The following is a 12,011-nucleotide window of genomic DNA, read 5'->3' on the forward strand; positions in this document are numbered from 1 at the left end:
GATTAGTTGAAACAGGAGTTCGGCTCAGAGAAGCAATTTTAAAAAAATTACTTAGAACTACAGTTTGTAGTGATATGAAGTAGGCCTAAAAAGATGGTGAGGGTAAAAGCATCCTCAACACAGTTTGTGGCAGGGGCAGGGCCACTGAGTTTCCAAAGTCCTCGCGGAAGGTGTATGGTAACTTTGTTGGGAAGTAGATAACTTAACACTTCCAAATCCATATGTTCACCTCAAAAGTGCAACAGTAACACAGATAACCATAAAGAAAAATGGGGCAAGATTGGTGAATTTAACACAATCTTTAACACCATCTGTGCAACTAGTAGATTTATCTATGCAGCACTTAAATGCCTGCAGAAATACAGATATGGTTCGGTAAGATCAGATTTTTCAGTATCTAAGACTTACAAACGAAATGTGGGTAAATATATTTTATCAATATAGCCAAATGATATTAATAGAATTTTAATCTCTCTACTGCTTCTCCTACAAATTGTAGTATGATTGCAGAACAACAACTTCTTTTCAAACTGTGATGTTTCTTAGTAGCTTTTATGAACTGCGTGAAAACTGTGTGAATGTGAATCCTGGGTTAAGAATGGCCTTTAGATTCTGTAGAAGGACACGGGTGTCCAGGTTGTCTAACTCGGTACTGATCTGATGTCCTGATATGCCATTATTAGTTGATAGTGACTGGCAGGCCTGTTTTCAAAAGAAGATGTAATAGCTTGGGCTTGAGGGTTAACTTGAGATCACTAAACTTTCTTTTTCCTGTGAGAAATATGATTGAGAAGCATGTTTTTGGATTGGATAACACAAATTTCAAAGCTGACTGTACAAGGCAAAGTACACATGAGATTACACTGTTGTAGCTGCTGGTAAAAACTGCATGCGGAGGTCAGGTAAAAACAAGGAGACTTTCTGTCTGTGTTCTGAGGAAATTTTGCAGCCTTGCAATCTTGCCATCAATTGTAGCCTGCTGAAGAAATGGTCAGATAAGGGAAAATAGGATACCACCCTGTGCCACATGCTCTAGGTGTCCCTGCTTGAGCAGGAAGGTTGGACTAGGTGATCTCTAGAGGTCCCTTCCAACCTTGAACATTCTGTGATTCTGTGATTCTGTGAAAATAATGTTCTGGTAGTTTCTTCTGGTGTGCAGGGTTTCAAAATAGTTATTAAAAAGTGTTTTGAAGAACATGTAACAACATAATACAAAAGTAACACCTCAATCAAATGCTGTTTAGATTTATTAAGCAGGTGCAACCACTTTCAATACAACTGTTTAGCCTCTGGTGGGAAAGAAACAATAATGTGTAAAAACAATATATTAGGAAAATAAGCATTGAGGTATATTTACACATCTTACGGAAAGCAGAAGTTTCACTATACTTGAGTGAAACTTAAAGACAGTAGTTGAGTAAATTACAAAAGCTTCCTTCTCATGCATCTCAATGGTAGATTTACATATTATTGTAAGCCATTCTGAATTTCCCTTTCAATGTCAGGAGGGTTTCTGATCACAAAAGGAGAATACAGGCTAGGCAGAGGCTGCAGTAAATATCTGGATAATATTTTCCTTTTTTTTCATGCACAAGACTGTGGAGTTAGCTGATAATAAAAGCTTGATTTGTGTCTTGGTTTTCATATTTTGTGTTATTTTTTCCTCTCTTGCTTATCTTTTATTTTCATTTACAATACCTTTGCCAACCCATTTTTCCCCTTCTTGCCTTCACTGTCGTTGTACCAGTTGCTCCAGTTTTAAATTGGCTCATCCTTTAGTATCCTATTGACATGATGCTAAGGGCAGTCATTCCTGCTACTACAATGTGTATAAGATAAATAAAAGTTGAAGGCAGTTGCTCTGATCTGGTATTAAGATGCCTAAGCCTGCAGGCAATTGGCACAGTTAAATTGAGCCTCTTCTTTACCCTCAAATATTGGTTCAGATACAAATGCAGGGAAATGTAGCTTGGAAATTGCTTATTATTGAATCGGGACAGCATCTTCTAGCAGCTGTGACTGCTCTTTGCTTCACACTCATATGCTTCTTCTAATGAGATGTGATGCTGTAAACATTTCAATGGACTGGAAATACACCAGACTTGCCCCTTTTTAAAAGAGATGACCAAAAAGTCCTGCTTTTTGTGTAAACTACTATGACCAGAAATGGTTTGTTGTTAACAATCGTTTTGAGTTGAATATCTGACACCACTGTGAGGGGTGAGTGTGATATGGATGGCCTGTATGATTATCTTACCCTTATCTGAATATATTTGCACTCTTTTGGTTGCAGATAGGTAAGAAACATCCTGTGTTATTCTGTTTTGATCAGAGCAGAAAATGCAAAGAACATGTTTTCCTTTGCCTAGAAGAATTTGCGATAAGAACACCGATCTGAGAATCAAGAGTTGTTTATTCTGTATTGGCTGATCATGGCTCCCTGATCATGGAGGAGTAACTTCATCTCTTTCTCTGACATTTTTTTTTTTTTTTTTTTTGACCTCTCAGTGGTCTTGTGAGGAATAGGACAGAAATATTTACAAAGTATTTAGAGATCAGTGGCGGGAACCCATAGAATAAGAATTCCAGATGCACTCTGCAGTCATCAATGAAGCATCTGTGGTTGGGCACTCAAACTTTTCTTGGAATACGTGGTTTTAACTTCTTCATTGAATGTGTACTTTTAATCCCACCTTCAGTTTTATGGAATTAATGAAGCCGATTTTCAAGTGCAGATTAAAAAAAAAATTCTATCCAGAGACTCAAGTGTATTTATTTGTATAATAGCTAATAATTTTGAAGAAAAAGAGTTGCTTTATTTACAAGAGTATCAGAGTGTATAATGGAATTTTAGCTTTTGTTTGAATGCAATAAAATATTCTCATACACCTGTTCCTGCTCTTCGTAATTTCAGTATATTATTCAGGTTCATTACAAATAACAGAGATTAGTGCTTGACTGGAAGGAAAATATATTCTTAGGGGGATCTAAATTCTTCACAGATGTATGTACACAACAGATTGCACTTAACTCAATCAGTAGTTTGGCATATTTCACTGAAGGCAGGACTTAGATCAGTGTAATTGAGGCTGATATTTTATTCCATATATTTTGGCTTATTTTCTTGGAGTGACACATAGGGTATAAACAAGGAGCAGGAGGTACCCATCTGTGTGAAATTCCTTATTTCTGATACAATGTTAGCATTGCAAAGATTTGCCAGCATTTTTTTTTTCAATAGGAGATCAAAAAATAATTGAAGTCACATCCTTCTTAGCTGTGTTTGCAAAATGCTAAGTGTGGTTGCAGCTCCACTTGGACAGGAGGCTGCTGCTAATTTCCTCCATCTGGAGGGACTACAAACTGCTAATTAGAAGACTCCTTCTGTTGGCATATTCCATGTTTCCATTAGGAGACTGGTATAACTTCCATATCAGACATTTAAGGGTTTTGAGTTTATGGTATTCAAAATCTATGAATTCACTAAGGAAAGATGGAGGACATAAAACACACTGTATTCATTTCCAAATGAATAGAGTATACATTATTTATTTTTGATTTTGTGCTTGCTCAATTTCAATAAGAAAAGGATTTGTTTTGCACTTTAGAATGTGTAATCGACCTACATTTCATGTGAATTTGTTTACTTCTTGAACTAGGGTAAAACTTCCCTTATTTCTAATCCTTAACTTTGGAAACTACAGGAAAAAAAACAGTGATGTGGACACACCCATGAAAGTCTACATGACTCATCTGCTTAAAAGATAGATAAAAAGCAGTTTTAAAAGAAACATTTCTCTGAATGCTCTTTTTTTTCAATTCAAAAACCACATTCTACTAAAAATGAAACTAATATTCAAACAAAGTGTTTTGTTGAAACATGAGGTTTGTTCAAGTTTGCTTGTATCTGCACTAACTTTAATCATTATGGAATAAAGTGAAGATATCTAACCAATCTCTTATCTCTTTTTTCCCCCTAGTTAATGGTCTAATGACACTTGGATTAACAGGTAAGCCTGACCTCTAAAGTTCCAACATACATTGGAATATTGGTTCCAAAACATACTGTTTTGTTCATGATAGCTACTTAAAAAGCACTTCCATTCTATCTCATTTCAAATGGTCACACTTCATGCATATTTTACAATTGGTCTATCCACTAGTTATTTGAACAGAAAGTGGTTAAGAGAGTGTTTGTAAAGAGAAGTCTCAATAGTGTTGGAAAATTTGCAGAATTATTCATAAATTTGTAAATTATTCAAAATGAATTCATAAATTTGAAGAATTCTTCATAAATGTTGTCTAGCATTTTAGAAATTCTTATGTCATCACATTGGCAAATCTTTATCATACTAGTCATGCTTTTAATCTTTCAGAACTTTTTTTTCCAGCCCTCAAAAATATTAAAGTTCTGAAGAAATGCAACCAAAAATACCAAGGCCATGGAAAATCCGTTTAAACACCCTGCTGAGTCAATAGTTGGTGCACATTCTGTAATGAGAACAAGCTTGTATTCTATTGAATTTATAGGGTTATAAATCAAGTCATAATTTGTTATTTAGACTACTCAGCCAGGGCAGCCAGCATTGCTTAAATTTTTTAAAAGCATCCCTGCAGAATTCAAGTTACAGGACATGCTTCTATAATATTTGGCATACATCTATTAATTCTGCTCAATTTTAATGTTCATTTGCCCATCTGCTATTGAAAGGTATAAATTATGACTGCTAGATAAATTTGTGGGAACACTTTCATATTCATTTTTTTTAACTATCATGTTAACTTCCAAAGGACAAAATTACATTTCCCCAACTTTAGTTTTTACCATTTCTATTACTGGTGATAAATTGTAGTTCTGAATTTTTCTGATGTTGCTGAAGTCTTAGTATCAGCCATGGGCACCGACATTGAGATATGGTAAAATAGGCAGGGTTAGAAGTAATGGGTTATTTAGATGGTCCCAGTTAATCTGCTGTAGGCCTGAAGAGATTTGTAGCCAGTATGGAATAATAGACTTAGAGTTGTGGATATGAAATAAGACTGTCCAGTTGCAGTCCAGCTGTTGTTTGAAAGTGTTTGAAAGCAAAGTATTTTGTTGATCAGATGCTCTTAGTTGGCAGATGACATTACTGAGTCGGTGATCTCTCCAGCTAAAACAATCAGCTGCTATAGCCTGAATTAAATTGGCAAGACACTCCTGCTCGAGCTCTGAAAGAGCTCTGAAGAGTCTCCTTCATGGATTAAGCACTGTAATGTGCACCTGGTGCTGTTTTACAATCACACATCTCATTTTGAGTGGAGATATTCCAGTTTGTAATCAACAACTGCATCATGCTAAGAAGTCTGAAACCAATCATCTTGCCTGGGTTTATTGGACTAAGTAATAAGGAGCCGAACCCTGTTGAGATCGAGGGCTCTATCTGGATTCTCATCAAATGAAGACACACTTCACTCATTTTTTTTTTTTTTTTTTTTCTAACACAACATGGAATTAGAACATAGGAAGGGAGGAAAAGTTGGGAGGAACCTTAATTTTGCAGTAAAATTTCCTGAATGACAGCCACAGATTGTTAGCACTTGTTATTTATATAGCAGCTGTGAATGAGGTAACTTTTAGATGCTGGAGAAAGAGTTTGGAAAAGGACAGGCATAGAGCAGCTCCTCCCTGCCTGAGAGGAAGGCAGGATTTTAGCTTCTCTGGAACAATAGACGAAGAAGATCAGGTAGCAACAAAGTCACCAGCTCTTTTGAGCAGACAGGATCCTACTCAAAATGCAACTGATATAAGCAAAAGAAATATCTCCTTTCTGTAATGCAGATAGATAAAAAATGTTGGTTCAAAAATTGTTACAAGACTTGGTTCTCCACAGACTTTGACATGGACAAATTTGTCTGGTTTTCCTCGCATATCTCTTAAAAGTAACAGAATTTCTACAGGGAATTGTTTGGTATACAGATTTGTTAGGACTCTAGGTTTGTGGGGATGGATTTTTTTTCCCCTCAGATCTCCTTTAGATTAAAAAGAAGAAATGTTAATATTTTAACTATTGTAATAATTTAATTTAGACATTATATTAAATATGTTAATAACTACATCTGTAATAAAATTTTAGTATTATCCAGAATGTATACATTTTGCATGTAGAAGTAGAGTCAAAATAATGGAAATGAAAAAGGTCAAGGAAGACTTATTCCAAATCGGTTTACCTAATCAAAAGATAATGTTTCAGCCTTAGCAAAACCAAATACCTCACTCAGAATAAAATTTTGACAGATTTTTAATTTTATTCCAGTTCAGATGTGGGCTGGATATAGACATTTGACTTAGATTCTAAATATTGTTGTACCATTGCCATTACATACTGCAAAAGGTACAGGCTTGCTCATGGCAAGGTTAATTCCTTTCCTATGGCTGTGTTTGTAATATTAAGATCAGATAATGGCAAATAATTCCATTCAAGGATATACTAAGCAGAAGTCTCTATTCTGACCATATGTTTTCAAATTTTTAGTTAATAAGTTGTATAAATCTTTCTGACAGAAAAGTATATTTATGGTGATACAGATAGTCCAGTGGGACATGTCTGCTTGAGCTGTACTTTCTATAGTAAAGGCTGGGAAGCCTATGACTGCTATTTCCAGTTAGCTTTTAAGTAATGGTGCACATTTAGTAAAGAAAAGTAGTAAGGTTAGAAATTGAGTAAGATTAGAAAAATGACTAGGTAGATTTCTCTAAAAGGTGATCTGGTAAGATGTAGTATTTTATACTGAGCTGTTTTATATAAACATTAGTTTTACATATAAACTCCTCTAAAAAGTTAAATATTAGATTTACAGCAATTCAAGTGGCAGGTAAAATTATGTGAATGAGTTTGTGAAAGATGCATTCATGCTCCTTCTCTTTCAGTGTGTGGGATTTAACGTGTTCTTTTTTTTTTTTTTTTTACCTAGGTGCACGTCAACAGTCTAATCTCTGCAATGAATCCCTCATGTTAGAAAAGTTGCCTGCTTGTGGAAAATCCTTTGAGGAGATGATGAAGAAAGTAGACTCTCGAAAATGGTGTAACCTGACAGAATTTATCATGTAAGAGTTAGTTTTGGTTTTGGTACATTTGCATCTTTTTATAGTGACTGCCCTTTAATAAAATTGTCTCCCTCAAATGCCAAGGACATGCCAAGGACATGCCTAGTAAGGACGTATGAGTCCTCTAAAACGGAATAATTTAGACCTGTCTTTATTTTCCTCTTACGAGCCAGGTTTGATTTAGCAATTCTGTTGAGGGAAAGATTTTGCCCCACTCAGTGCAAAATGTTTGCTATGTTTAGAAGTTGGTGAAAGGTGTGTTCGCCTCACTTGCCTTCAATTCTCCTTTCACTTACTACAATAGTGGAAGTGAGAGCTTCATAAATTAATAATTCCATTAACAATCCTTTCATTTGTGTTTTTGTCTCAGAGCACCTTTCAAACCAATTTATATTCAATACTGGATAGCTATTCTGTCAATATGTAATAAAAGCCATGGTTTACCACTATCCTTAAAGCATGGAAAATGTTCCAGATAAATTGAAAACCTCTTGGATTTGGTTCCCACTGTAGAGGGCACCTTAAGCCCCTCCAGTTCAACCTCACGCTCACAGAGACCCAGTTCTTGACTCTGAGTGCACAAACTAAATCATGTTAATGGAGATTAACCTGGTGGCTATTGGTATTGCTTTCACCTTATTGTGCTTGTATTTCATCTGTATTTCAATATATTTTATGCAAATATGTTTTAAATCCATCTTTTTCTGTGAAAGCACGAAAGCAATGTGACTGTAGAATCACCCTACCTTGCTTTCTTTGTTGACAACAATGCAATTTCCTTCTCTGTTTTCTTTTTCACAAAGAGGACAATAATATTTTCTAGGGCACAGTTTCAGAAATCTACCTCTTCTGTGAAATTATCTCATCCAAATGTAAAATTATCTTTTATACTGATGCCTTGCAGTTCATTTCTATGCCTGCCAGATAGCAGGGGGAGAGTAAAAACCACTTTTCCTGTTTGAAGGACTGAAAAATTTCTAGACTTGAAATAATGAAGGAAGCGTTATTATTTTCTTATCTCTGTTTTTGCTTTGTCTTACTGGAGGTATTTAAACATCTTTCCCTAAAGCTGCACAAATCTAACTCTGTTCTGGAGGAAACTCCCAGTAATGTGAGCTCGTGTAATTTGGATTTTTTTTTGGCTTCATGGAGCATCTGCTTCTTCAGAGCCTGTACGCTCGTGCATAATGCTTGGTTTTCGGAAGCGCCAAGTACCCTCTACAGCAATTGAAATCAGAGGAAACTGCAGGTGTTCGGCGCTTGAGAAAACTAGGGCTCAAGTGGATTAGCTCTGCTGAAATATGAGCCATTCTGAAACGGAACATCCTCCTAGATTTGAAACTGCACTGATGCAGTACTCTGCTTTTGGGGCAGGTAGCCTCAGGCTAGCCCTCACCACGCTGGTGATAATATCTGTTACACCCAGATATATCCTTGTGTGTCATATGAGCTCTGGTTGTGTCCTCTGACTATTATCACTGCATGCTTATGGAGACTTGACCTTGCTCATCGGTAGGCACAACAGGTGATGAAGCATTGCCCCTGTGTGCTGTCTTGCAGCAGTGCCCAGTGCTTCTCTGCTACTGACACCTGCATTCAGTTGTCCCAAGTGTTGATATTTTTTCGTAATCTACAAAATATTAGCTACTTAGATCCTGTTGCCTCTTAACGATTTATTTCCATGTGCTGAATGACACTACAACTCAGGTTTTAAAAGGTAGTCTTAAACACACAGCACTAGTGGGAAAGATGCCTATATACATCCCTTGAAATGTAGAGAAAAGCAAGAGGAGGTAGGTCCTTGTTATCCAACTGGATCTCTTCTGTGCCCTAAGGATGACGATGCATTCTCGCTCCTGGCTCTAATCCATGACTGGATCTAGTTTGATTGAGCTTTCAGGATCAGTACAGTGCATTGAAATCCTCTTCCTGCAAGAGGTGGAATGGCTGAAAAGGGCACGTTGGCCACCTTTCATTGAAAAAATTTCCCAGTCCTGCCCTGAAGGCTCAGACTTATTTATATACATAAATATATATATATATATATATAATGTGTCTGAGTAATATAACAGGCATTTCTGTCTATTGTACTCAAAATAATTTCTGAACAGAGCAAACTCCTAGTCACTTCTTTCTTTTCTTGGGTAGGTAGCAGAAGGGCGCAAAGAGCCTGCAAGTCTCAAGGGGTGTTATTCTGATTTTCTAGCACTTGGCAAATATTTTGAGATAGTTTTGGACTTCTGGTGGAAAAGATATCTACTATACTCTTATGCTAGAAAATGGTGAAATTGAATGTTCGACAACACAATTTTTCCTCATCTGAGAAGAGATTTAAGAACAAGGGGAAAATGAGTATGACACGTTCTTGGAAATATCATTATTACAGAGCTGTTGAAATTCTCTTACTGTACTGAAAACATATCTGTTTCTATAAGAGTGCAAATCGTAGAGCAAAGAAAAAAATGTTTGTAATACATGGAAAAACAGATACCACAAGAAAGAAGATGTAGATTTCAGAGTGCATGTTGAGTTGTAGTACAGCCTTTGGTGTATTACTAATTTCAGATTTTGTACTGTACAGAAATATTGAAACAACAGATTTAACAGAGTCAGCTGTACTAGAGTCTAACTTCTCTGTGATGATCGTTGTAATTGAAAGTCAGCACTGGGGGAAATTATTTCCCAGTGAGCTACCAATAAGTCAAGAGCAAAATAGGTAATCCAGATTAACTCCTTCAAAGAGGAGCAAGTGACCTTTCACACAATCAGTGGAGAATAAGATGCTTGAAATGGAGAGCTGCTGGCTATCAGGTACTGTAACTTCCACCTGAGAGAAGTGAGCACTGTGTGTCGCAGCGTTGACATTAAGCCTTTGGATATTATGGAGCTCAAATGATTATCTTTTAAAGCTAAAGGCATACTGGTAAAACTAACTGCATTTTATGGGAAAAGCAGGGCCTGGGATTTCCATTCTCATCTTGTATGCCTAAACTCTTTTTATTCTATTTTCCTGTATTTTCTCCCTCCTATGTAGCTAGAAATTGCACTGAAATATGAGAGATAAATATATGTGTACCATGAGAAGAAAAGTCTTAGGATGCAAGTGCTACTACATTTATATAATAAATATTTTAAATTAAATTCTAGATGTTACTAGAAACAATATTTTTAATACTGTATGGAACACATTTAGTTGCAAATTATTTTCCTCATTTTGAAGGAAGCACTGCCATTTCCCCCAACACGATCTTCTTCATAATTGTGCTATAATCATAAAATTGAATTCATTGCTGATAATCTTGCACATACTGATAAGAATCCTCAACTAAGGAGATTACTGGCAGTACGGTTAAGGGTACTTATAAGAATCAAAGTATTAGAATCTGCCTTTGCTTCATGTAGGTGAAAATAGATGCAGCATTTTGCAAGCCTTGTGCTAAATTAGCTTTGAGAGTTGAAATACTCTATTGGAAGATACTTCTAATGTTTAAAGGTGAAGGAAGTCTCTTGAGTTCTCTTGACTTTCAAAGAGTATTAATAATTCACCTTGTCTGGTCCTTTCTGATTGCTCTTCCTCCATTGTGTCATTTTAATTCCTTTTACCAGAAAATTACTATTTGTAGAGATTGTTTTGGCTGAAGAAATCTGCCAATGTGATAACATTTGTTTATAGAAATGTAAAATGAAAATGCAACATCTTAGGTAAAATTATGTTTGTTCTACCCCATATACAGCACCAGAAAAAAAACCCCAGCCTTTTCCAAATGCAACAAGGAAAATATTTACATTTTTTCATCATATAAAGTTATTTTTTTAAACTCTTTTCTATCACTTGTGTTGAAATTCTGTTTTAGAAGAGGGAGAAGAGAGAGAAAAATTTGTTTGGGATCGTGCATTTCTTGTCCAGATGACAAATTTATCATTAAATTTCATCATACTGTAGAAACAACACATTTAGTTCTATATTTGGAGACTGCTTTTTTTTTTTTTTTAAGAAATTCAAATATTTAAAAAAAATCAAATTCAAATAGTTAAGCTTGGTAGTATGTAGTTCCCCCTGATTTTAAGTCTTCAGTAGTAAAAAAAGGTCAGCTTGGAACAGGAGGATAAAACTAATGCAACTTTGTATGAAGAAAAATTCTTCATAAATTAATTTCTGCCCGGCAGAAATTTACTTACAGTCTTTACTTACAAAGTAAGTAAAGGGGGGGAAAAAAAAGTGTCTTATAATCTTATATCAAAATACAATTGTTCCGGGAGCTGTCTTTTTACAAAACTATATTTTTATGGAGGAGTTTTAGCTTTGCCTGCTAAATAGCTGTCCTTCATTGTGGAATTGTAAATAGCAATTATCTGCTTTCTTTCACTGCTGTCATTAGACAGCTTTGGGTGATTTCAATTTGCAGTAACTTAATTAGACTCTCAGCTTTTCTGACAGCTCTGTTATTTGTTTCTAAACTTTACTCTTAACAAACTTCAGGGCTAATTTTATTCTTTAAAAAAAGCAGCCATTTGGTTGATTTTAAGCAGATGATGCTGTCATGTATGGCTACTAATACTAAAAACCAGTTTTTAGCCACTACAATTGTTCTTGGCCTTGTTAGAAATGTATATAGTCAAATATAAATGTAAAAATTCTGCATGAAATTTTAACAGAAGCTCTATCTGGAAAATATTTCTGTATTAGTATATACATAATATTTTCATTTTTTCTCTGGGGAAATTAAGGCATAAATCTGCTAGATTAGATTGTCGAAGTTTTTGAAAACTCAAGTGTTTTGGGGTCCAAATGAGATTTTCAAATATGATGAGCCATTTAGACAACATGAGTTTCAGTGTTTCATGCTTGGACACCAGAATATGAAGGACAATCAGAAATAACTAAGTTAGATAGACTTCAAAATACGTCTGAAAGTCCTCATGGATA

At 35.5% G+C, this 12,011-nt stretch overlaps 1 protein-coding gene across 2 annotated transcripts in view; it reads left to right on the forward strand.

The window, feature by feature from the left end:
- RAMP3 (receptor activity modifying protein 3) overlaps positions 1 to 12,011 on the forward strand; it is a 52,696-nt gene that overhangs the window by 15,054 nt on the left and 25,631 nt on the right. For both annotated transcript variants that reach the window (XM_026033702.1, XM_026033701.1), the window contains exons 2-3: positions 3,981 to 4,010; positions 6,952 to 7,084. In XM_026033702.1, the coding sequence (XP_025889487.1) occupies positions 3,992 to 4,010; positions 6,952 to 7,084 (152 nt within the window). In that variant the 5' untranslated portion in view covers positions 3,981 to 3,991. The remainder of the gene's footprint in view (positions 1 to 3,980; positions 4,011 to 6,951; positions 7,085 to 12,011) is intronic.

This window comes from Nothoprocta perdicaria, unplaced genomic scaffold (assembly GCF_003342845.1).
Source record: "Nothoprocta perdicaria isolate Ctin4 unplaced genomic scaffold, notPer1 scaffold_131, whole genome shotgun sequence".
NCBI classification, from domain to species: domain Eukaryota; kingdom Metazoa; phylum Chordata; class Aves; order Tinamiformes; family Tinamidae; genus Nothoprocta; species Nothoprocta perdicaria.